The sequence below is a fragment of the Anolis sagrei genome, chromosome 5 (genome assembly GCF_037176765.1).
Source record: "Anolis sagrei isolate rAnoSag1 chromosome 5, rAnoSag1.mat, whole genome shotgun sequence".
Taxonomy (NCBI): Eukaryota; Metazoa; Chordata; class Lepidosauria; order Squamata; family Dactyloidae; genus Anolis; species Anolis sagrei.
This window is the reverse complement of record NC_090025.1, coordinates 180,277,015-180,304,259: the sequence shown is the minus strand read 5'-3', so window position 1 is coordinate 180,304,259 and position 27,245 is coordinate 180,277,015. Positions and strand designations below refer to the sequence as shown.

At 39.5% G+C, this 27,245-nt stretch overlaps 1 protein-coding gene across 8 annotated transcripts in view; it reads left to right on the top strand.

Annotated features, from left to right (window-relative positions):
- MICAL3 (microtubule associated monooxygenase, calponin and LIM domain containing 3) overlaps positions 1 to 27,245 on the top strand; it is a 242,698-nt gene that overhangs the window by 186,583 nt on the left and 28,870 nt on the right. For 2 of the 8 annotated variants that reach the window (XM_060776670.2, XM_060776672.2), the window contains 10 exons: positions 1,376 to 1,641; positions 6,166 to 6,303; positions 10,371 to 10,433; positions 12,396 to 12,488; positions 13,416 to 13,544; positions 14,196 to 14,287; positions 15,871 to 17,716; positions 20,603 to 20,697; positions 22,400 to 22,450; positions 25,653 to 25,703. In XM_060776670.2, the coding sequence (XP_060632653.2) occupies positions 1,376 to 1,641; positions 6,166 to 6,303; positions 10,371 to 10,433; positions 12,396 to 12,488; positions 13,416 to 13,544; positions 14,196 to 14,287; positions 15,871 to 17,716; positions 20,603 to 20,697; positions 22,400 to 22,450; positions 25,653 to 25,703 (2,824 nt within the window). Of the gene's footprint in view, positions 1 to 1,375; positions 1,642 to 3,854; positions 3,945 to 6,165; positions 6,304 to 10,370; positions 10,434 to 12,395; positions 12,489 to 13,415; positions 13,545 to 14,195; positions 14,288 to 15,870; positions 17,717 to 20,602; positions 20,698 to 22,399; positions 22,451 to 25,652; positions 25,704 to 27,245 lie in introns of all 8 variants that reach the window. The other 6 variants (XM_060776676.2, XM_060776674.2, XM_067469291.1 and 3 more) reach the window with 5 other exon arrangements.

Below are 27,245 nucleotides of genomic sequence, written 5' to 3'. Positions count from 1 at the left end.
TTTTTTTAAATGTCATAAAGAGACTATTCCCACACATCTTTGTGAAGATAGATGGCTAAGCAACAATTCTATTTTTTTGTTATTTATGTTAGTAATAATATTAGAATATAAGAGCATTCCTTAATTGCAGTAGCAACATTTAAGGACTCTTAATAACTAGTATGGTGTATGTGTGTGTATAAATGAAAAACTGAATTTAAAAATTACTAATGTTTTAACCTGAGAGAACTTCTCTGTTGGAATTCTGTTGTCAGATTCCAGTTCAAGTTGACCATTGAGAACCTAGAAATTCCTATTGAAGTCCTCTTAGGGGTACAAAATCAGTAATTTTTAAATTCACGGGTTTTTTTTTAACATTTAGGCTGGATCTACACTGCCCTATATCTCAAAATCTGATCCCAGATCTGCTTATCCCAGGTTATCTGGCAGTGTAGATTCATATAATCCAGTTCAAAGCAGGTAATCTGGGATCAGATCCTGGGATATAGGGCAGTGTAGATCCAGCCTTACTGGGGTCCTATTCCCATAACAGTGAATGTGGAGGCTTGATTGTATTGCTTTGCTCTTTAGTCTTGCAGATATGGGACAGGCTCAGTTTACAAAGCCTCTGGGTGCCCTTTTTATGGGATTTCAACCCAGCCTTCCTTTCCTTGTCTTCTATCTATTTGGAAGTTTTGCGTCATTAGCATTGGGAAGAAGGTTGGGGGGGATGGCGGTGTGAAGAGATACATATTGCAGCAACATGTCTGCAGTAAATATTGCAATCAAGTGTGACCTGCAAGAATGGGATTCTGCTTTAGGTGATTTTGCTGTAGCTTGCTTGGAGTACCTAGAAATTCCTTACTGTAGCTGTCTGTGCTTTCCTAGAGCAGGCAAGGTAAACTGCTACCTCCAGTTTGAGTCTGTGTGAAGAGCAAAATGGAAAGAAAGCAGAAAAGCAGATTACCCTCTCTCATCATCTACTCAGCTTGTTGAAAAAGCATAAATGTATAAATTTCTCTATCAAATTGGAACTAATAAGACAAGTGAAAGCTATTAAAAGAAAAATAATAATCCTAGAATGCATTTTGGAAGACACTTTCAAGTGGTCTCTAAAAATGTTTTTGTTTCCTTATGCAAGGCTTTCCTCTTGTATCATAGGTTCTGTTAAAGAATTAATACTTAATAACACACCAATAGAGGTATGCCTCTATTGCACTAAAGATTTTGATCAGTTTTGCTTTTATCTATGTAATTCTTCAGTATGTAAAGGAGTGTGTGTATATGTTTGGAAATGAAATTGTGAGGTTATTTACAAAATATGAATTTTGTAATGGTTCCCTTTATTAAAAAAAACCATTTGAGATGCATCACTTAGCTTGTTTTTTTCCAACAGTAGTTCCGAATCTGAGATGGAGGAGGAAGAGGAGGAGGAAGAAGAGGAAGATCAACCACAGCAACCTTCTTCTGACCTGGGAGGTGTGCCTTGGAAGGAAGCTGTGCGGATCCATGCCATGTTAAAGGGCAAAAGTGAGGAGGAGCTGGAGACTGAGAAAAATCATGTCAAAGAAGAGGAAGAGGTGGAGGTGGAGGAAGACGTGGAAGAGGAGGAGGAAGAGGAGGAAGAGGAAGAGGAGGAAGAGGAAGAAGTCTCCAGCGAAGGTTAGTTTTTCCCCTAAGAATAGATACTCCTACGAGTATGTATGTTGGTCAGGGATCAGAATAATGTATATTAACTTTCTCTTTTGCGGACAACCTAAACTGCCGTGCACCTGATACCCATTGATGTACTTGATTTGCTGAGAAGTCATATGAAAAACCCTTTGAAAAAACAGTGGAACCAGTGCTTCTAGGCTTCATTGTGTCAACTATTTGTCAGACTGTGTTTTGTCTCACCTGTCTTTCAATCTCTTTCTAGGTTTCTTCTGTGAAATGCAGTGTTAACTTTCTACTTTTGAGCCTAAAACCAAAATCAAACATATGAGAATGGGCATGTTGCACTCAAAGCAGTATGCTTGGGAAAGGGTCAGGACAAACTGTCAGACAGAGATCATGCTTTGCATGCAAAGGGTTCTGTGTCTGTAGTAACTCTTTAAATAGAGTTGGGAAAGGGCACTCTATGGAAACATGGAATTCAGCTGCCAGTCATTGTAGACTGTGCTTTGCATATGGACCAACGGTTGTAATATAAAGCAACTCATGAAGTTAATTGGAGATGTTGTCAGATCATACTTGTGTGTTAATGGCAGCTGTGACTTAGCCCAGGCAGTAGAATATAGCTAGCGGGGGTGATTAGAAGATAAGTCAGCTGATTATAACTATTGATGACAATCAATAGTTGATTATTGACTATTGATGACTGAGTACTCTATCAAAAGGTAGGCTGTAGCTGGAACCAATGAAGAATTATATTTACTAAAAGAAGTCAGCCAAAGCCTTTCCTTCTGGACATGAATGACCCCATTTTTGTAGAGTTCTGCACATTAATCCTTGGTTTCTTCAAACCTTCCTCAGTTTCTTTATGGATGCTTAAAATGAGGGGAAACAGCCACATGGCTAAACTAGAGATTACTACCTATGACAGTTAAGAAATCACAGATGTCTCCCTCAAATGTTATAGCTAGTTGAATGTAATGTAAACAAAACAGCATTGAGAAGGTATTGGTGTTAAGTGAGAATAAGTAGATACAAGCATAAGAAAGAGACATTTCAGTTATTGATAATTGTGAATCACCAATCTGCAAAAAGATTTAGAAGCTGTTAAATTGCTAGCTTCTTTGGGATTTGTTTGTTTGGAAGGGATTCATGTAGAAAGAATCTGCAGACAGTTTTCTTGCTTTTCTCAAATTTATTAATGACAATTGGCAACGACTTTGGCTTTGTGCCAGATTTAATTGTATTTTGCAGTGCATCTTCCAAATCAGTGGTTAATAATAGACCTTGATTGCCATAGACTCCTGTCTCTAGAAAGATCTCTTTACATGCAAAGCACTTTTTTAAAATAAAAGACTGCTGACAAGTTTCATGCAACAGTCATCAAGGTATGGAATATGTTCAGCTGGACTAGATGACCCATGTGGTTTCTTCCAGTTCTATGATTCTATGAAAGACAATTATTGGATGCACTGTTACAGAAACTAAAAGAAGGTTTTTCTTTTTTTGGTTGGGCTGCATGTTATTTTCCTATGTGAATGTTTTGATGCTGTAACTTGAAGATGGATAATCTGATAGTTTCTACTAAAAGTAGATTTATAGTCTATATTTATATCTGTACAGATTTTTTATTGTAATTGGGAAAATTTAATATAAAATATTTACATTGAAAAGTAAATTAATAGCTCTGAAGTTCGCAGAACTCCTTTACTCACCTGCTCACTCAAAAGTGCATGTCAAAAGGAAATTTAGCTGATGAGTGCCTTAGAACCACCTTCAACCATTTGTAAAATAACTTCTTATGATCTCATGCACTACTTCAGTGGGAAATATGAACTGATGGAAAACTCATGGTGCTCACATGGAATAGAGGTGATTACCACCTGGGGTCATGTACACATAGCACAGTTTCCTGCATAGGAATGAAATGTTTCTTACTATAGGTGAGACAATTGTGGTTCTTCCTGGGTTCTCCAGAGCAACATTTCCCTACCTGATTCCCTCGAGATACACTGGACTACACCTTCCCTCTTTCCCAACCTCCAGTTGCACTAGCTGGATCTTATGTTTATTGCTCAGGACTTCTGGCAAGCAATGAAACGGAGAACATCTCACCCCAAATTATCGCTGTGTTACTTCTGATTCTCTGTCCTTCTCATTCTGTCTTTCACTCTCATTTCTGTATCAATGCTATTTGTTGGTGTGTGGCTCCCTTGCTGTAGAGGGAGAGTATTATCCTTGGGAGAGCGAACTTCAGCAAGGCCTCTGGCTTCAACGTCTTTCCAATGAAGAGGACACGGGTACATTTAAAGGTACCCTTGCATCACGAGCACCAGCACTCCTCCTCAGGGCGTGGGGGCAGGAACCCCCATTTTACAAAGAGCAGGTCTCACATGAGGCAACATGTTTTTGAAATACTGTTTGAACCAAATTCTTAACATGCTAATATTCCTGCTAATTTTCACAAAGAAATAAACAACCGTTTGTAAATTTACAACTCAAATCTCCCTTGTTCTTGGTGTCATGGAACTGTGTCAGATTAATAGAAATTCTGCCAACAAGCTTCTCATTTATTAATTTCCTTCTATGGTTAAAGGAAAACTGGCTACTGCTCTCTCCTTCATCAAAATGTAGCACAGTGCTGCATCCTTTAGTCATTATATGACTTTTACAGGAAAAATCTTTCCCCTCTCAATGTTATTTCTGGCCATTTTTATTGATTTCCACAGAAGCAAGAACCAACAAGTTGCTTTTGTTTATTTGGGAGTAAATGTTTTAGTTGTGAGATTTGTTTAGACCAGTGATTCCCAACTTGTGGTCCGCAAAAATCAAAATATGGTCTGTGGCCTCACCGTTACTACACTATTGGAACAAGAGCAACTGGTCTCGCGAAACCCTCTTATAGTGTCGAGGAAACGAGGATGTCAGGAGGGGAGAGGCTGACTACCCACAAAAGGTGCAACAACAAGCCTCCTGAATGCTGCTTCTCTTCCTTCTCCCTCCCACTTGAGCGGAGCCATTCCATGTGGTACCTGGAAGCAGGGGCACCTTGGTGTCTTTGTTTTTAGGCCTGATCCTGGGGCTATTTGAGATGCTGATTCAGAAAATTGTATTAAATAGACCACATCAGCTCTGAATTTTTAAATATGGTTTTCTGTGGGCAAGCAGATGACGACTACTAGATGGCATATGTTCTGTATCAGAAACTAGAACTGATGTATGTCCAACACAGTTTTCTGAATCAGCATCCCAAATAACCAAACCAAATCTAAATTTGACCGAAACCCGATTTGTAACCCTTTTGGTACTAATGTTGGAGAGTAGTCCCTGGTCAGAAAAAGGCTGGGAACCACTGGTTTAGACAATTGGAAACTCCCATTCGTTTTTTTGACTTCTACATTTTATTTATTCAATTCACATATGTGTACAAAAATAGTCATATTTTGCTATATACATAACATTTTACGATTGTAAGATGATTTCTGTGCTTGTTGCTCAGTTGCAGTCATTTTTCTATAAATGAGAACAAGACATAGTATCCGACTCTTAACAACACCAGGTGACTGCTCCCATAAATATTTCATTGCAGCTGTCCCTGCCCAGTTCTCAATCCTTTTTTAGGGAATATTTGGGAATAGAGTAGGATAACTCCAATTCCTGTTGATCATATAAGACCTGCTCTTTGGAAAATTTGCAAAGTGTCGATGGTTTTCTCCCCCCAGCACTCTCTATACTTGCTAGTTAAAACTCATACTTCTAACTCCTGTGGCTGCCTGACATGATGACTAACTCTACTTACCTGAGAAGTTGTTTTGGCCACATCAAGTACCATGTATCATCAAGAATTGGATGCTTTCTATCCATTGTTAAATTGAAGTTTGAGACAAAATAGAATGGTACTTTTTGAAATTGAAGCATTATTGCATGAATGTGGAAAAGTTATTTATTTATTTTTTTGATAACTCCCAATTGGCTGGGTGATTCTGCAAATAATGCAAAGAAAAATATTCTTCTGAAGTTCTGATTTTGTAGTGTAAATCAAAAGCTGTTACTTTTGGAAATGACCTGCATAAAAAGAAGAAAACAGAATATAGAAGCAGTCTTTATTATCAACCATACAGAATAACTAAAATGTCTCATGCCAATCTTTTGTTGATATTCAAAAATGACTGCTTTGAAAACTATTGTCTTATGTTAAGTTGCATATCATCTCTTTGAAAAGGAAGATATAGCTGGAGTGAATTCTTGAGTAATTGTGCACCTCACTCAAGAATTTTGGCATGAAATGGAGTTCTAAACTGCAACCATTGTGTGTGAGTGAGAGTGAGAACGTGGGAGCATATGCATGCAAGACTTTGAACTTTACCTGTCTTCTATTGCTAGCTGATTTTCTCAAGTAACTTCTTTCATTTTGTTTTCTTTCCCTGCATTTCCTTTCCTATGGTGTGTGCTCCTTATCCTCCCCTATCTTTCCTTCCTGTTCTCCCTTGCCAATCCATCAACATGATCCACCGCTGGCGTATTGTCTGCTAGCTGGAAACCTGAGGCTGCAACAGATAGTAAATCCGATTGATCCTTTGGAGATCTTGGCAGATGTGCATTGGACACACATCCGTCAGAAAGAGGAGGAGGAAAAAGTGGGCCCTACGTCTATATCCTCCACCTCCCGAGGTAAACATGCCCCCTGCATTGACCCCTTTCCTCATAAGGGCATTTGTTTCTCACTGACTGTGTCTCATAGAAGGACAGTTCTCCTTCCTCCGAGTGCTTTAATGTTTCTTTTGATTTAGTTGGTTCAGCTTGGTCTTTGTCACAATTTACAGAAGTCAACAAAAGGAATTTTCCTGCCCTTCATCTCTGATTCCATGTACAGTTTCTACTCATGATAATATAATTGGATCAGGGAGAAATCAGATTGTGCAGTGGTTCCCAACCTCTGGGTCCCCGGATGTTTTGGGCTTCAACTCCCAGAAATCCTAACAGCTGGTAAACTGGCTGGGGTTTCTGGAAGTTGTAAGCTAAAACACCTGGGGACCCATAGGTTGCGAAACACTGGATTATGGAGTGATAAAGTCTTCTCTAACAGGCAAATTTAGCAAAATTATATTCATTTCTTCAAAGGAATCATTGTTTTATATGTCTAGAATTTAAGCAGTGGAGGCCCCAAATTTGGACTAAAGGCACATAATAGCATTTTGTTTGGATAGGCTCATTTTATTAAAATTTGATAGCTGCTTTTCTGGCAATATGGGTTGTATCCCATAGGGCACTGTTTAATATTCTATAATTCATGGAACTATAGTCGACCAGGACGACCAATTAGCAATTTGCAGTGTGATTTTGCCTTTGAAAATACAGGTGATTACCATCAAACATCAGTGCCTTGCCAGGGTTTTGGCACAGTATGATATGACAGAAGAGCAGATACTCTTGGTTTCTTACTCCAGTTAGCCTTAGTGTGAAAAAATGTGACTTAGCTTGAAGAGATGGAAGATGGCAGTAGCGTGCCTCCACCTTTGCTGAAGGGAATATAGAGGAGGTTCTTTCAGCTGTTTTTCTCATACTCTTAATTTAGCAATCCCAGGGATGGTCCTGTACTAGAGAAGCTGGTTTTGCCATCCAGACTTCATTTCTGGTTTCTAGCTTTCTAGTTTGGTAAGAAAAAAAGTAGGAATAAAAAATAATAATTTTATTTATTTATTTATAACCTGCCCTCTCTCCAAAAATAACAAAAATAGCAAACATTCAGTGCCTAAAAACAAATAGACAATCAAGGCAGAAACATAAAATAAAATTTTCTTATTTTTCCCCTATATGTATGTTTTTTGCCTTTGAGAATCTGGCCAGGGAGTGGAAAATTAGGAAGTAGGGCATTGGAGAGAAACCAAATCCTAACTGGCAAACACAAAAGTGCAATACCAATCGACTGTTGATATGCATGTTTGGGAAGTAGTAGATAATAATCCTGTAAACAGATCTTGAATACTCTAGACAGGAAAAAACTAACTGACATTGCGATTTTGTAGTGAGAGACAATGCAAAACTGAAATATGAAAGTGATCAGGTCCCTAAGGAACCATAGCAGAAGCCATGGAAAGGCAGAGACATTGTATTAAAGACCTTAGAACTAATAGCACAGCCTTACTTTGTGTTGTTGGGACCTCTGCTGGTATTCTGATATATTTTTCTTCATTTTAATGAGAGAGACCACAGTGTGAGATGAATATGAATCACCTGGAAGGATTCAGAGTAGAATGAACAACAATGATGCATTAGGTTCCCTTGTGTACACTAAGTAGAGAGTACTAAGCAATGATATTTAATTATAAGGAGGTTGATCTTTTCAAAATAAATTAAACTGTAGAGTAAATTCTGCTTAGATAATCTGTATCTAGAATCTTCCTCCTTACATTATTTGAGCTGTAAGAGAGTCTTTTTCAGTGTCTACTTCTAGATTATGGAACTCCCCTCCCAAGAAAGATTTAATTTGCCTTCTATCTGCTTTCTTTTCACTAGCAAACAAAGACATTACAGGTGTTCAACCTTTAACAAACTGGGATTGAAGCCTGCCTTAAATTGCTTTAGCTATTTTGTTGTTCAGTGTAAGAGGAAGAGAAAGATAGATAGAGTAGAATTAACCCTTTCTTGAATGTCTACTTCTCCTTTGTTAGAATAAGTTTTCATAGTAAGCTCTCAACGTGCTATTTCCTTTCTTGTAACTCCAAACAAATACCTGACTTTGCCCTTATCTGGGTCAATATTGCCTCTATAATCACAGGCTTTTGTGCCTAAGAGACTTTAGAGAACACTGTGGCTTTGTAATACAATGCAGAATGTTACTTTTCTTTTGCAAGGAATCTCGCCTATTTCCCTTTCAGATAATGCTTTAGTTGCTAGGATATATTGTGTTCCTAGTAATCAAATGGCACTTTATTATTGCTGGGGGGAAATGGCTGAGATCGGCAACTTTTTTTTAGTTCCACTTGTTCACTGATTGCTTTCAAATCATAAATAACATTTTATTGACCCTATATACTTTTCTCTAATGAAGACCTTTATTGATTGTCATTTTGAGTTTGATATGATATTGAAAATAAATTGTAAGTAGACTAGATCAAAGTTGTGCAAAGAAGGGTTCCTGTTCACTGACCCCTGGTACTTTGCCAGTGCCAGAAAATGTTACCCTGACCACCCTTCAATGTGAGTGATGCCTCTTGTTGCACAATTATCCCAACACTGAGTCTACGTGTTTTTCAGAAGCCTCACATATGTGATGTTAGTCTTTGTTCTTGTCCTCCATCATGGTCTGCTCTCATCTAACTTGTACATTCAGTAACCATCACCTTCTATTGCAGGAAATATCAACCTTTTTTCTTTACAAGCTTCCTTAAGTTGAGAAATCAACAATTTAGATTTTCTCAAAAAATGAACTCCAATCCTTGGTGATTCTAACATCGTCTTGTTAAAACTGATGTCAAGTCCTAAGTATGAACGATCTCTTCCCAATCTCTCAGAAGACACACTTTTGGAACCTGAATCCATCTGACAGCTTGCGGACATTTATGTTGGGAGCAGAATATTCTTTTAGCTTATTCTACTTGTTGTTTAGCTTTCTCTTGTGACATGGATTTTGCCTATGTGTGCCTTTCGCTTCTCCACTTCTGTAGAAATTTCTTCTTTCCATCATTTTTTTCTGAACTGCAGGTTAACATTTTTTCCATCTCTAGTGTAACATAAAAAGACTTGAACCAATCAAAGAGATGAAGCAGAAGAATGAAGACAAAGAGTTAGGCCCCTTCCACACAGCCGTATAAAATCCACATTCAACTTGATTATATGGCAGTATGGGCTCAGATAACTCAGTTCAAAGCACATATTGTGGATCATCTACCTTAATATTCTGGGTTATATGGCAGTGCGGAAGGGCCCTTGCAGTTGATAAAGGAATGTGATGTGCAGGAGAAGGAATTGTCTGTAGGATGGCTGCTCTATAGTGGAAGAAAGGTTTCATGAAGGGTGAGGTGAAAAATCTCCTCTCTGTAAAGGCCATTGAAGAAATAACGAATGACTCTCTGGAGCAGCTTTCACCAACTTGATTCCTTTCAGGTATATTGAACTATAACGCTATCATGCCTGATCACATGGATTGAAGGTTGTGCTTCACAATATAAGAAAGAACATGATAGAAGGGTATCCATAGCAGATTTATATAACAGAAGAGACAAAGAACTGAAGAGCATTTAAGCTGTAGGTTATGTACACCACTTCAAACACTGCTATGAAAAAGAAGAGTGAAAATCAAGGGATCGGCAAACCCCTGAGGGTAGGAGTGGAGAGTGTAGCCCTCCAGATGCTGTTGTCTTTTAATTCTTGTCAATCATAGATAGGATAACCATTGATGAGGGTTTGTAGGAGTTGTAGCTGAACAACATAAGGAGCCTCCCCCCTCACTGTGTTCTCCATCTCTCATTGGGAAGGTTAAATAAGTGTTGCTGGCCTATACTTTTCCGATTTTAATAAAGAGTCATGATATCTGGCTGTAGGGATTCATCCTTTATCCTTCATCTTTCCCCCTCGTTGGGGGTCCTTTTGAATTTTGTCTTTTCTCCATTCTTTGTGTCTTTGGTCTTGATTCTGTCCTGTCTGCTTGTTCATTTCCCTCTGCGATATGTCCATTTCAAGGTATTTGTTTTCTGTGCTTCGGAATTTATTACGGTTTATTTTTATTTTTAATTCAGCATCTGACCTTCCTTCCCTACGCCATGATGCAGTGCAGGCGTGGCTGGATGCAGCCCCAGGAGGTAGTTCTGGTGACGTTCTGTTTACAGCTCACAAATAACCCTGCCCGCAATTGCTGGCGCTGCCACCTGTCTGTGTTTTCAGCGCCCCAAGTGCCAGCCGTTTTTTTAACCCTGGGCTATTATGCCTTTGTCGCTATTGCATGCGGAATTGGAGTGGGTGGGAAAGGGAGGAGGCTGCATGTCTTGCTGAGATGAGCCCTTCTTGCATGAATTAGGCTTCCATCCTAACCTTCTGCAAGAGAGCCAAAACAGAGACCATAATTCAGAAATGTAAATGTTGGGGGAAGGCAGCTTTAGCAATAGTCAGTTTGGACCAAATAAGGCATGTCCTTTTCTGCAAGATAATCATGAATAAGCTTTAGTATTGTAACTGTTCTTGCACCATCTGATCGAAGATGAGTTTTAAGCATTTATATAGCACTTTAGCAGGATCAGAGTATTTGCTATTAAATCCAGGAAGAATAATTATATAGTTGTATGAGAAATCTATGAAGATAAGTGAGGAAGATAGGAATGCTGGACAGGACACTCTCGGACATCAGCGTGTATTCCAACGCAAAGCAACTGCTATAAATCTGAGACAAATTTGGTTATGCATTCTGGGAGAGATGAAACATGTCTTCAACAGCATCGTCTTGTTGATTTCTCTTCTAAACAAGAAATTTCTTCTTGAAGATTCCTGTGCATGGTGATAAGAGAAGCTTCTCTACCCTGTGTATGAAAGCACCTGCTCCTTAATAGTAGTGTCTGGATACAATCCCTGTCAGGAGAAGAGTATTTATATGCTATAAAATTAATTTTATGCATTAGATCAGCTATTAATTGGGATGTGGCATTGTGAATTTTGCATGGGTGTAGTTAGTGCCTTTCTAAAACATTTTGCTTCTGACAGCAGAGCTTTACAGGATGGCTGCAAATCACCTTATCCAGTTGTAGCTGCTGACCAACTTGGACAAAATGTCTCAAATACTTTCTGGCTATCCTAGTTCATAGCTCACATGTTTCTGTGTGACAGCTTTTATGCCTCTGCACTTCATTTTTAACTGCATATTGTATGTAAATATATATGTATGTATGTATAGTATTAGTAGGCGTAAACCTTCCAGTTGACCATAGAAGATATATTTTACACTGTTTTGCTAATCTATGCACCATTGAATATGTCACTGAATTCTGATCTTGTGATGCCTTCACAGTGTTTATAGCAGGCATGGGCAAACTTTGGCCCTCCAGGTGTTTTGGACTCCAACTCCCACCATTCCTAACAGCCAGTAGGCTGTTAGGAATGGTGGGAGTTGGAGTCCAAAACAACTGGAGGGCCAAAGTTTGCACATGTTTGGTTCATAGGGTATTCTTGGGAAGTTGTCTGATAGCTTAGACAGCATTAAAATGTACCAAAATGTTATGTCATTTAAGCATGTGACATCAGATATTTTAGTGTACAAGAAGAATGATATGTAATACACTTTCGTATATGATCTTGCTTAGAGATCACTGGGCAATTTCAAGGCTCTAGAATTCTTTCAAAATATTTAACATATTTTGAAATACTTTTAAGTTAAGAAGGCTGGAAGTCTGAGATTTTCATGTGATCCATTACCTATACACTGAATTTACAATGATCAGTGGGATCACATGGTGCAGTACATACTTGACTGTATCTTTATATTGATCACATGCCTGAAACCCACAAACAGTGTAGCATCTTCCCTCATATGTTTGGGAGTATGCACTCAAACATATCACATGAACCTCTTACCACTTTTAACCTGAGGTTCTAACAGTCCAGTAAGGACTGTATCTCATGAGTTCACTTTTTGTGGATGTTGGATGTATTTCACCTTAGAAAGGTTGAACTTCAAAAAATAAATCAAGGATGATATCTATGAGTTTGAATATAAATAGCTGTTTTTTCTTTCTCCCCACCACACTTTTTTAACCTGTTTGTTAAATATGTTCTAGCCTTGTGTGAGGACAATGACTATGAGGACGAAGTGGGCAGTGAGCCTGCAGAAGCTTTTGAAGATGGAGACACAGGTGCAGAGTTGGATGATGGTATGGAGCTACGAATTCCCTACTGTATTTTGAAATACTATAACAGCAGTCAGGTCGTACATCATAAAAGGCAGTTGTATATGTTTTGTATATACCCATCTGGATAATTTCAGAAGGGATGCTCAGCCTGTGTTGTTGTCAGTTTTGGACATGAAATTGAATAATGCAGGGATTGGGCTTAGAACAGCAGGCTAAACCACTGTGCTACCGATCGACAGGTCAGCAGTTCAAGCCCAAGTTGGGGTGAGCACCCACCATTAGCCCCAGCTCACCTGCCCACCTAGCAGGTCGAAAGCAGAAATGCAAGTAGATAAATAAGTACCGCTTTTAGCAGGATTTTTTTTAAAAGGTGCCCTTAAGGACATCAATCAGAGAGAAGCTACTCAGCATGGAAGATGGCATGACAGCACCCCCTGTGCCTGGAGTCAACCATAGCCTCCAAGATGCCGGAAATAAGATGGGAAAAACTGCCTTTACCTCTGTTCGTGTTGTCTATCCTTGCTAATTGTATAATCGGCATTGAATGTTTGCCGTATGTGTGTTCTGTAAGGCGCTCTGAGTCCCCTTCAGGGTGAGAGGGGCGGGGTATAAATGCTGCAAATTAATTAATTAATTAATTAATTAAAGAGATAGTAGGCCAATAAAAAAAGAAAAGTTTTTTGTGCGTGCTTTTTGAGTGGTGTGAGAATAGGAAAAGAGATTTTTAATATGCTTGTTTTTTTTCTCATATGTTGATTAGTCAGCAAGGTATATTTGAGGATAGTGTGCAGCATGTTGGGCCAGCGAACCAGACAATTTCATTGCCACAGCTGCTGTTCCTTTTACATATTTTTCTTGATTCTGTTGTGATAAATTGAAAGCAACAATAGATTTGTCTCAAGATTCTTTGTTTCTTTTCCTTTTCTTCCACAAATCAATGAGGAACAGATGACATCCCATCTGATGCAGAAGCAGAATGCCGCCTCCATCAAGAGGAGCCTGGAGATCCAGAACAAGAGGTCTCTGAAGACAAAGAGTTGGAGGCAGAGATTGCTACCCCTTGCACTGTAACTGAAGGTATTAAAAATTCCATCCAGATCACCTAGATTGAGAATTTCATCAGCCCCAAGCAATTTTGAGCAGTATGCGCAGCAGGTCTGTATTCATTCCTAACAAAGAATTCACACATTGTTATTCTGGGTTGTTGTAGGTTTTTCGGGCTATATGGCCATGTTCTAGAAGCATTCTCTACAGGAGAGAATGCTTCTAGAACATGGCCATATAACCCGAAAAACCTACAACAGCCCAGTGATTCCAGCCATGGAAGCCTTCGACAATACATTGATATTCTGTAAGTAAATTGGTGTCTCAGTTGCTTCAGAACATTTACGACTCAAGGCATATTTGCAGATCGTTGCCGTGCAGTTTTTTGTTAGGAAATGTGTTCAAAACTGTGGGAAATTCCTAGAAATTTCTGGCTCTGCCCAATAATACGAACCTGCAGTCAGTCTTTTATTTTTAGTTGTGTTTGGTGAGAGCCACAATCCTGTACATGCTTAGTTGAGAATAATCCCCACTGAATGGATTACTTCCACGAATTATGTGTAAGGTCAGCATAATACCATAACAGGAAGGAATAGCAGTGTATTGTAAGAAGCAGACAGTATACTCCAAGTACTTGATATGACTTTAAGATGGCAATGCTGTTGTTCACTGGGTCTCTTTCAGATCCCTGCAAGCCATGTGAGTCAGTAGAGTCACCATCCGAGAGAGCTGCTTCTGTTTCTCCAACTGATAACCACAAGGAAGAAGAAAAAGAGGTAAGAAAAGGCACTGAGGTTTTTTTTTTTTGTTACAGCAAACAGTATGTGCGCAGACAAATCTTAAAAGAGCAGCCTACTCATAAAATATTTGTAAATAGATTAGGAGGTGTTTTAGTTTTTTTGCATTTAGCAGATTATCTCAAAATGGACACATCCACAAATGTTTGGACCCTAAGCTTACCAGTGTGAAACAGGACAGGGAGATAATGTATTTGGAATCTCACCAAAACAAAATCCCAGGATTCTGTCAAGGTCTAGATTAGATTTCAATCTTAATTTTGTGGTATCTTAAGAAGCAGCTTGGTATAGTGGTTTGAGCATTGGACCTTGACTGTGGAAACCAGGGTTCCTAGCCATGAAAACCCACTGGGTGAACTTGAGCAAGGCCCATTCTCTCAGCCACAGAGAAAGGAGCCCCTGGCGGCGCAATGGGTTAAACCCTTGTGCTGGCAGGACTGCTGACCGAAAAGTCGGTGGTTTGAATCCAGGAAGTAGGGTGAGTTCTGTCTCCAACTTCTCATGTGAGGACATGAGAGAAGCCTCCAATAGGATGGTAAAACATCTGGGTGAGCCCTGGGCAACATCCTTGCAGACAGCCAATTCTCTCACACCAGAAGCAACTGGCAGTTTCTCAAGTTGCTCCTGACACTTAAAAAAAAAGATTCAGAGAAAGACAAAGCTAAAAAAATTTCTGCATAAAACTGCACAAAACTTGTGAAGAAAACCCTGTGATAGGGTTGTTATAAGTTGGAAATGACTTGAATGCATACAGCAAACAACATAGAATTTCTGGGTTGTTGTAGGTTTTTTTGGTCTGTATGGCCATGTTCTAGAGGCATTCTCTCCTGACGTTTCGCCTGCATCTATTGCAAGCCTCCTCAGAGATTGTGACGTTTCACCTGCATCTATTGCAAGCATCCTCACAACCTCTGGGTTGTTCTGTAAACTGTTAATAACATATTTATCCAGCAATATAAATTATCCCAGTAACTGCTCAGAATTATTTGCCAAATGTCTAAAACAGCTGGGACCATTTTCAGTGTTAGTCATACAGTGCATACACCTTTATTATTTTTAGCCTTATGTTTTTTTTTCTTGTTTCCAGGTTTTGACAGTTTAAAATGGTGTAGAATGGTTTTCAAATTGTATCAAGGGTTCTTCAGTGAGATGATCAATAATGGCAAGCAAGCTTTTCTGAGAGGCAGTTTCACTACCGATATGTTACTTCATTTGCAGTAGGTTCCCTACAAGAGATGTTGAATAGGCAGGGGAACATCTATCTCTCCAGATGTTTTGGATCTGCAATTTCCGTCAGTCCTAGCCAGCATAGGTTGAGGAGATTTGTAGTTCAGAAATATCTTGCAGACCACACATTCACCATCACTGTTCTGGCATTTATCCTAGAGTGTTCTAATACAAACACATTGGATTTCTGTGGCTAACATGGAAGAGCTCTTTGGCTAATGAGTTGAAACAGAAATGGCTACCTAATGTTGAAGTTTTGGAAGCTAGCACTTCATGATCTCTTCATAGGTGTATTTTTCTGTTGGTGGTGATCTGTGATTGCTTCTTTTCTACAGGACTCAAAGGAACATCTTGTGATCGTGTCCTGCGAAGAGAGATCCTCAGATACACACTTTTTCCCTGAGCCATTCCTCCCAGAAAGCAAAAATGAAAAACAAGACAAGAGCTTGGATGATGAAAAAGTCAAAAGCCCACCTGTCCCACTTTCTCCTATTCGGTCCCAGCCAATTGCTCTGCCTGAAACCATTGCACCAACATCCCCTGTGAAAGCACAACCCGCTTTACCTACATCCCCACCTGCTACTCCTCTGCCTATTTGTTCACAGCCTTTACCCTCTGCTGAAGCATCTGTTCCATCTCCAAGGGAATCACCAGTTTGTTTTCAACCAATCCCAGCCTTAACCTCCACTCCTTTGGCCAAACTTGTTCTAAAAAGTCAAGACGGAGAGGTGGAAAAAGTGGCAAGCCCTACTTCAGCAGAAGAAGCTTTGAAAAGGAATAACCTTGTGGAGGAGTTCTGGATGAAGAGTGCTGAAATCCGAAGAAGTTTGGGTCTTACCCCTGTGAACAGAAGCAGGGGGTCAGAAACCAGTTTTACAATCTCACCCCTTGAATCTGCCCCCCTTAAATCATACACTCCTGACGGAGTTCCAGAAGATAAATGTATCCACCTTGTTAAACCACAGCCGGCCCCAAGGAAACCAATTACCCCAAAGCTTGACGAGCAGTTTTCTCTGCTGACGCCAAAGTCTCCATCAGAGAGAGAGCTGAAATGTGATGTTAAAAGAGATTTGTCCAGTAGTTCTGGACTAGGTCTTCAAGGCAGTTCATCCAACATGAGGACATTGGCCAGCCAGAGTTTCAATACTTCTGATTCCACCATGCTCACTCCTCCCTCCAGCCCTCCCCCACCACCTCCTCAGAATGAAGAGCCAGCCACGCTGCGAAGGAAAAGGCACCAGGCAACGTGGCAGAATGAAGCCCAGTCTAGGCCAGCGTCCTTGCAAACACCTCACTCTCCACTAGTCATTGAACGAATTCGACCGCCCAGAGAACCCTCCCAGCCTCCCAGAGAGGAGGTGAGGAAGTCCTTTGTGGAGAGTGTGGATGAGATACCGTTTGCTGATGATGTGGAGGACACCTATGATGAGAGGACTGAGGATACAAGCTTTCATGAAAAGTACTATACACCCCCCAGCAGGCCAAGGCCAGAGAAACCGCTCCACTTACATTTGGTTAAAGAGAATGGTGGGCCACCCTCAATGGAAGGGGGAAGTCAGCAAAAGAGAGGCTTCCCTCAAGTCTCTGCAGAAGCTAAGGAACTAGCTGAGGAGAGAATGAGGGCTAGAGAAAAGTCTGTCAAAAGCCAAGCCTTGCGTGATGCAATGGCTAGGCAACTCAGTAAAATGAAAGATCTGGAGATGGCCCATGCGACTGGCACTGCCAAACCGCGCAAAGCGTCCACCTTACCCTCAAAGACCAAAGACACGTTTTTTGAGTCCCCTAAGCATTTGGCTATGAAATCTGGGGAAGGCCACACATTGAAACAGGAGGGTAGTAGTGAAAGGTTCTTCTCACCTTTTGCAGACATCAGTGGGCATGATGGTTCAGTCACATCCTCAGAAGGTTCCGGTGGAAAGAGTAAGAAAAGGACTTCTCTCTTTTCTCCACGCAAAAACAAAAAGGAGAAGAAGTCCAAGAATGACAGCAAGCTCTCTGACAAATCCAGCAGTGTGGCTGAGGAAGCCACCAAGCCCAAATCATTGTGGAAGTCTGTGTTCTCTGGTTATAAGAAAGATAAGAAGAAAAAGGCAGATGAGAAATCCTGCCCTAGTACACCTTCCAGTGGGGCCACAGTGGACTCTGGGAAAATGAAGGCATCTCCATTGATTAGAGCAGCAGGTATAGTATTGTTGGCTATGCACTGTTCTTGTTCCATGATAAATGAGGAAACTTCCAGATTGCTTCCATACACATAGAATATGCACATCTGCAAGGATTTGCTTCTGTTTCAGCATAAGAAAGGCAAAAGAAAAACGACCCCAATCTAAAGCTATGAGTTTGTCACTAGATTCCTCATAATATTAGAAGTTTTACATTTAGCCCAACTCTTTAGGCAAGTCCTGTATAAAAATATGTATTTAATTTCCCATGAGTGCTTGCAATAATGTCTTTAGTTTCTGCAGTCATTTTCTTTTTTAAATATAGGTAGTCCCCAAGTTGCGAACAAGATAGTTTCTGTAGGTGTGTTCTTGAATTGAATTTGCATGTAAGTCAGAACAGGCACATTTTTAAAATGTAATTCTAGTGTAATATATTGTATTGTATTGTATTGTATTGTATTGTAATGTAATGTAATGTAATATAATATAATATAATATAATATATTATAATATAATATAATATAATATAATATAATATAATATAATATAATATATGCTTTGACTAGCATAGGGAAAAGTTAACACCCCTGTGGTGTTTCCTTTAATATTTGTACCCCTGTCAGATACAAGATTTAACCTCACTTTCTGTCCCTGTGAGAATTGGATTTTGAACAATTTGGCTTGTTATGGAAACAAGGATTAGTGAGAAAGCTTTGGTGAAGACTTTCAGGAGTGAATTTCCCTTCCTAAGGCTAGATTTCTCTCACTTCCTGTTCTTTCACCCCCTTGCTCAACTATGTGTCGTTTGTAAGTCAGACGTTTGTAATTTGGGGACTGCCTGTACTAATATTGTACTGGTATGCTTGAGACGGCCTCCTTGATCTGAGGATGGGATTGACACCATGGTGTTAGGCATCAAAGACACAAATGCACCTAATGTGAGTGGTCACAGCTATCCAGTAACATTGCTGATTAAATATCTGTCTAATCAAGAGTAGCTGTTTCTAAGTGGACAAAAGGATTGCCAAAAATCCTGTGTACGACCCAGTTTTATGAGACATTAAAGTATCTTTGCCTGTCTACTGTTACATCCAGGACTTTCCATTTTGTGAACTCTTCTCAGGAGAGAACGAACTGAATTGACAACAGTGATAAGGTTGTTCTTGGTGTTCCTCTCATCCCGAGCCTGTTAAAGTAAAAAATGGTCTTTGTCTTTCTCATACAATCAGTCTCCTTTAAAATAGATCTAATGTGAATTGGATTTATGTGAAATGAATTTCATGCCCTGCTCTTCCTTTAAGGAGCTATGACAAATTTTCCTGAAGGGTGGAATCCCTTATCCTTTTGTTCCTTTTATATTGTTTGCTTATAATTTTCAATAAAACAGCTAGATGATCTGAGGGAGTGGTCATGAGGGCCTTCAGGCTACGTCAGTAATAGTTGACATTCCTCTGAATGTGCAGCAAAATCAGCCTGGCCAATCTCACATTTGACACCAAAAGCATATAATCATCCCATTTGCAGTATTTACTTACATAGACGATCCCTCGTAGCCCGAGGATGATGATCTTCCAATAGGTTTGCCTTAATGAGTGACTTCTTATCTGCTGCAGGAAAGATGAGTCCCATGTACTCCTTGCGGGTCATTTGCACAGCCCAGATTTATCACTTAGACCAGTGTTTGTCAACCTGGGGGTCGGGATCCCTGGGGGGTCTTGAGGGGTGTCAGAGGGGTCGCCAAAGATCATCAGAAAGCACAGTATTTTCTGTTGGTCATGGACATTCTGTGTGGGAAATTTGGCCCAATTCTATCGTTGGTGGAGTTCAGAATGCTCTTTGATTGTAGGTGAACTATAAATGCCAGCAATTACAACTCCCGTTGTTAAATTCTTTTCCCCCCAAATTCTACCAGTGTCCACATATGGGCATATTGAGTATTTGTGCCAAGTTGATCCGGATCAATTATTGTTTGAGTCCAAGGTGCTCTCTGGATGTAGGTGAACTACAACTCCAAAACTCAAGATCAGTGCCCACCAAACTCTTCTAGTATTTTCTGTTGGTCATGGGAGTTCTGTGTGCCGAATCTGGTTCAATTCCATCGTTGGTGGAGTTCAGAACGCTCTTTGATTGTAGGTTAACTATAAATCCCAGCAATTTCAACTCGAAAAAATAACAAAATCAATACCTCCTCTCCCAACCCCACCAGTATTAGGCGTATTGGATGTTTGTGCCAAATTTGGTCCAGTGAATGAAAATATATCCTGCATATCAGATTATTTACATTATATTAATAACAGTAGCAAAATTACAGTTATGAAGTAACAACGAAAATAATTTTATGGTTGAGGGTCACCACAATATGAGGAACTGTATTAAGGGGTCACAGCATTAAGAAGGAGGAAAACCACTGACTTGGATGTTGAATCAAAGTATTTGAGTAACCAGTGGAAGAGAGGAGGAAAACTAAAATCAGATTATTGATATTTTCTGACAATATAGATTTAAACTGGAGTTATCAGCTATTACTGCTTATCAATATCATGATCGCAATATCCTTTTCTAATGTAGATAAAGAGAAGGGTGTAAATATAAGGTGCATTTATTTTTATTTTATTTGTACTACTTTTCTTTCGAGGAAACGTGGACAAAGATTTTTTTTTCTCTCAAGGAACACATGTACATGTTTCTGTAGATTCCCCAATCCCATTTATCCACACAGCAAACCTGTGAGATAGGTTAAGTGAGGGGAGGGATAATGATTTACCCAGCATTACCCGGGGAGCTTCATGGCTGAATAGAGATTTTAGCCTATGCTTGCCTATCCTTGACTTGACAGAATAACCATTGCATCACACTGAATCTTGACAATGTGTTCAAAAATATACTACTGACTGCTGTGTTTCAGATTTACAAATGCGCCGACACCTAAGCTTCTCTGAAGACTCTGACCTTTCCAATGATGATGTCCTGGAACGCTCATCACAGAGATCCAAGCGTGAGGTAAGATTAAACTGGATAGGGAATTTTGGCACATCTTTGCTTCTGGGTTGTGGAATATTCACAAAACTGATATTACTTGTTTTATTATTTGCGTCTGATATACATCATCCTCAACTAGATTAGAGTAAAACCTTTGTAGTTCAAACCCAATGAATTAAGTTCTGCTAAGATGGTCTCTCTTGCTGCTGCTTAAGGGAACCCTTCTGTATGGCTGCCATTTCAATCCTGGTGCAATCCTTGCACATTTACTAAAAAATGAAAGGATTTATCTGTTCAGGTAAGAGTGCCTAGGATCTGAGACTGAGAAGCTTTCAGGAGAACACTGTGCTCTGTGGCTTTAAGTAAATGATGACATCCAGAGTTTAGTGAGTGCAAAGTAATTCTGCCATAAAGTACCTTGCATCAAAAGCATTCCTTTTTAGAGTCTGCTCTCCACATTCACTAGGGTTAGGGTCACAGGACCACCATGAAACTGAAAAACCTGAGTGAACACCTCTCTTGTAATTTATAGGCCTAGCATGATTCTATGAACAGCATCCACTGGAACCTGAACATAGAATCACATTGCAGGACCAAGAGATGTGTTCTTTCTAGAAATCTCCGGATCATGACTGAAGGAAGTTGCATATTGAATCCCATGGAAGAACCTAGAGTTTCTTAGGGCCCATCCAGACAGGGCACAAAACGCGCACCCTCCCGGATATTTACCTGGGGCATCCAGACAAGGCCTCAGGTAAACACGACTGTATTCGGCACAAAGCAAGAAATTTGATAGTGAGTTAGATCCATTCCTTTCAAGACAGCCCCCTCGTGTTTTCCAGGCTGATTCAGCCTGGAAAACCATAAGGGCACCAACCCCTTCCCCAACCCCCCTACAAAACCTTCAAATATAAAAAGGAAACTCACCAGGAGCCATTTGGCTTCTCCTCCTGCCTGAAGGAACATACCAATGACACCCGAAAATAAGGGGGGGGGGTAAATCGCTCCTGGCTCCTCACATCTTTTTGCGTATCATTGGTATGTTCCTTCAGGTGGGAGGAGAAGCCAAATGGCTCCTGGTGAGTTTCCTTTTTTATTCTTAAGTTTTTTTGGGGTGGAGGTTGGATGGCCACACTTAATCCCGAAAATATTCGGACTGGAATGTGGACAGCTAATGGACAAAGTTCATTTTTTCCCCAGACTGTGTGGATTTAAATCCCCTTTGGAACGGGTTTCTTAAACCCGCTCCGAAGTGTGTTTAATTTCTGTGTGGAACCACCCTTAGAGAGAACACTTTTAATCAAATCCATGAAAAATCAAATCCACAAAAGTCAAAACTGCAAATGTGGGTGGAGAGACAACTATAAAATCTTTTTCATTTATTGCAATAACAACAATAATTATAGGAATGCTGTTGGTCAGACATAAACTATCTTTGACAAAAGGACCTGATGTTATTATATGAAAGCACATGCACAGCAATCAGTGCAGGCCTTCCTGCTACCAACTTAAGCTCCTTAGGTCACTTTTAGATGAGGTGATAAAATGTAGCCAGAGTAGCTGTCCTTGGAAAAATGAACAGTGGTATAATATTGTTGTTTCAACAGCAAATGAGACCATATTCTATTATCAATTGCCAAGTTTCTCTCTAGTAACCCCCCCCCCCCCCCCATTGTTCTTTTTATTTGACTCTTCTTTATACTTCTTTCATGCTTGCCACCAGGTTTTTCCTGGCAGGTTCCATGTTGCATCTGGGATACTGAGGAAGGAGGAGGTACCTCGGGCTGCTGGAAATGATGTGGGAAAGGGACATTACTGAGGAGCTCAGATTAATCATGATGCCGTCACTCAGATATGTCTGTTCAGTCTTAGCCTTACAGTTTTCCTGATGTTCACATGATCATGTAGCATGGAATAAACATTGCTTCAACTGATACTTCCTCAGACAGATTACCTAAGTGTGAGAAAAAGAGAGAATCAATTTCAAAAGCAGAGTTTTCCAAACATTTCATGTCAGTGTCACATTATTTAGACATGCATAATTTTACGACACAGTAATTACCGTTTACTAGCAAGCCAGAGATTAAACCAACCTCTTATAAGAGATACAGATGCATACATAAATCGTAATAAGGAAATGAATGGGGACACAACATAGCTCATGAAAATCTTTCATTTATATTTTTAAAACTATATGATTTATTGCTTATTTCACATAGACTTAGAGGTTTCTCATTACATTCATGTGACACATGTAGACTCTGCAACTGACACACTAATGCAATGGTTCTCAACCTGTGGGTCCCCAGGTGTTTTAGCCTACAGCTCCCAGAAATCCCAGCCAGTTTACCAACTGTTAGGATTTCTCGAAGCTGAAGACCAAAACATCTGGGGACCCACAAGTTGAGAATCACTGCACTAATGTGTCATGACACACAGTTAGGAAAGTTCTGCTCTAAAGAGCAATTTTTGAGTAGGGCTCTATTTTGCATTTTCAGTGGTGAAGAAAAACCATATTTCTTAATACTTAGTGAAGAATGCAATTAATACAACCTTGAAACTTGCCTAAAAAATAATCAAGCACTGAAAAGGGTACAAACAATGATTTCTGTGCCAACTTCAGCTACCCTGTTAATAAACTCCTTCATAAATGGGAAATGCATATCAATTAATCATAACAAATTTAGTGCAGTAAAATGGTAGTGCAAGCCATTTGATCATCACCACATGAATCATCAGGATACTTAGATTTATGTTTAGCGTAGTGTAACGATTTGAAAATTGGGCTATGATTCTGTAGACTAGAGTTCAAATCCCTGATCAGCTATGGAAACACACTTGAAAGCCTTGGGTAAATCATGGCTGCACACCAAAACCCTCTGATACTTTCCATGCTAGTGAGCTGTGACGACAGAAACTGTAGGATGGTGTGGGGTTTTCTTATAGAATTGCAGAGTATGATTTTATGTGTAACTTCTGAAGCCAGTTATTTATTTCCCTCACTTGGCGACATGACTGTTCTTAAATTATTAATAGATTGAGACCTAGCCATTGCTCTTCTTGTTGTATTACTGCACCCTCTGTTCCCAAGTTGGTGTGATGTAAAGTAATATTTTGTGATTTCAGGGTGAATCTTCCTTATCCGAAAATATAAAATCCAAATTATTCCAAAACCAAAAACTCTTTAGTCACACAGGGCTTTTCTTCAGATCCCAGCCGGGGGGGGGGGGGGGGGGGGCAGGCATTTTACAAGCCCCCCTGCAAAATGACATCAACCAGTCCACACCAAATTCCAAAATCCAAAAAACATTCTGGTTCCAAAATTTCAGATAAGGGAGACTTAATCAGTATTAGCGCTTTGGTTTTGTCTAATTCGTAACACTAGAAGCGCAAAGGAAATGCTAGTAGCAATTTCTGTCAATTTCCTAGAAGCTATTGTTAGTATGAATATGTTGTATAGTATGTGATTCACGTAGTAGTGAACTGTTCAAAAATGTGTTTCTGTCTGTGACAACTGAGGTGTAGCCTTGAATTCTCAGATTTCTCCCCCTCCGTTTTCTACTAATGCTTATGCATTTGTGTTAGCCAAGCTGAATTTCCTGAAAAACTATTGCCGTGCAATTACTTAGGCTAGGACACAAGTTGTGCGATTATGAAAATTAGAAAAGGTTGGACACAACTTTCAACATTATGAAAAAAAAATTGTTTAATTTCTTTAAAGTCCATAAAACAAAAGTACGAAAGCTCTTTCAGCCTGATATATGAATTCAGTTTTAGTGAAGTTTTAATAGGCCACATTCCAGTAGTAGGTCTGGCTAAAGATAAAAAGGATATTCTTAGCTTAAAGCACATCCTACTAGTAATTATATTATTATTATTATTATTATTATTATTATTATTATTATTAATGACATTTATATGCTGCCCTTCTCACCCCGAAGGAGACTAAGCCTTAGGAGAGGTTTTTCAAACTTTTAAAATTAAGGAAAAAATGCACAAAAATAGAAATCACGAAACAATAACAACAACAACAACAACAACAACAACAACTCCTTTATTCTTATACCCTGCCACCATCTACCCGAAGGGACTTGGGGTGGCTTACATATGAGACAAAATGCCCACAGACACTAATACAAAACAGTCCATCCAAGCAAAAACACACTTTAAATGAAAGCATAGTTAAATATAACAGTCCAGATAAAAGCACAATTCAATAAAGCATAAGGGTATAAAACAGCAGCGTTAAAACAGAATCAAAACAATACTCAACAAAACAAATAGCCAGTAGTGCAATGGCCGTGACCAGGGTGTAAAAGGGCCGGGCATGGGATAGTGCAAGCAGCGTTTTGCTGGGCCGGATAATGGATGAAGTGTAGAGAGCAAAATATTATTAAGGAATCTAGGGACTGAGCATTTATAACTAGGGACTGGGCATTTTCAAATGCAAGCTGTATTATATTATAATATTATAAGGAAGGTTTATTTATGTAGTTAATAGCCCACCTTTCTTCCAGTGCAAGACCAAAGGATATATCAGAGAGGATGAACTTAGTTCTTCAGGGGGGCTAGATTTGGCTCCAGTGCCTATGATTTTGCCCTTGCCATAAGAGTGTTACAAGTGCACAAGCTGCCCAGAGTTGGTCTAGCATTTGCCCTTATACATATTTATACATAGGTTAGAAATATTAAGATCAGAAACTGTGTCTAGTAACGCTTTCAAGACGCTCTTCCTGTAGGAAGCAATCTTCAGGAATCCAGCTTTTTCTTCTTTAGCAATATGTTTCCATTGTGTGTTTCCAGATCCTGAAGAATTCACTCCTTGTGTAGTTTCATGTTGCATTTCAACCAGCCTTTGTGTTTTTTATTATTGTTCATTTTCTTTTCAGTGTTTTAACTTCAAACTGATTTTGCTCCATGTTGTTTGTTTTTGTTTCTGCCTTTGCTATTCCTCCCCCTCCCTCCCCCTTTTAAAGTCGATTTACGTCCCACACGCCTTGGCATTCAAGAGATCATACGCATCAAAGGTAGTGTCTCCATTCTCATTGACTGGCCATGGTTGCATGCATACCTGTTATTCATGAAGCAAAATATCACTCTGTGTCCCTTTTCCTGCCTTCAATTGTACTAACTTCATCCTTGCTGTGCATGTAAGAAATGATTAACAAATATGAATGACAGATCATCTTCAAGGCCCAAAACTTCGTATCCACGTGAAGGGCGTGCAATATGTACATCAAAAATCCAGCAGGGAGAAGTGGTGATCTTCATTTCAGTTTCTTCACTTTCCAGGGTGTTTTAGCTGAATAGTCTGAATTTCTAAACCTGCAAAATTAAGAGTATAAACAATACGTATTTGTGTTGTTGAAGACTTTCATGGCCAGAAACACTGGGTTGCTGTGAGTTTTCCGGGCTGCATGGCCATGTTCCAGAAGCATTCACTCCTGAAGTTTCACCCACGTCTGTGGCAGGCATCCAAAAATTATTTCATTTATTATTACATTGCTATTTAACTCTTCCCTAAAAACAGCTCAGGATGATTTAAATCAGTGGTTCTCAACCTGTGGGTCCCCAGATGTTTTGGCCTTCAACTCCCAGAAATCCTAACAGCTTGTAAACTTGCTGGGATTTCTGGGAGTTGTAGGCCAAAACACCTGGGGACCCACAGGTTGAGAACCACTGATTTAAATGGTTCCCCTTATTTATTATCACAACAATCTTCTGAATTACCTTAGACTCAGACAAAGTGATTCCCTCAAGGTCCCAGGATCAATGAGTGAAGTGAATGCAGTTTTCAGATTGGATCTCTGGTCTCTGTGTCCTCTAATCATTATGCCACAGAGTATTTTGGACATGGAAATAATAAAAAACAAATAGTCATCGTTACACAACACATACTGTATGATTGTTACAAAGGTGTAGGCTTGCACAGAGTGCACAAAATAAAAATAGTTTTAAAAAGACAAATAAGTTGTTTTCTTCATTGATACAGTTCTCCAAATCTTAATTTGCATACATACATTGAGTATCCCTTTTCCAAAATTCCAAAATCCAGACTTGAGAACATGGGTGACTCAGATAGTGGCACCTTTGCTCTCTGGTGTACACAAACTTTGTTTTATGCTTAAAATTAAATATTGTGATACCTTGAAGCTATGTTTAAAAGGTATATATGAAATATAAATTAATTTTGTGTTTGGGTCCTATTTCCAGGATACCTCTTCATGTATATGCAAATATTCCAAAATCTGGGGGGTGGAGGAAGCCGAGATACAGATCACTTCTGGGTCAAAGCATATTTGATAAGGAATATTGTAGTTCCATATCTCTATAGTACTATATGACATGGTAATTGGCATAATGTCATATGCTTAGAGAGATCTCAACATAAGGAGAATGAGGTGGGGAGCCATAACACTTAAACCATGATACTTTTGAAAAGATGTGTTGTAATCAGGAATCATTATTTATCCAGCTTATCAAAATATAGTTTAAGCATCTGCTTCTGGATCATTCTTTGGACCAGATTTTTAAACCAAAGGATGAGATTGTACCAGCATCTTTTGTTA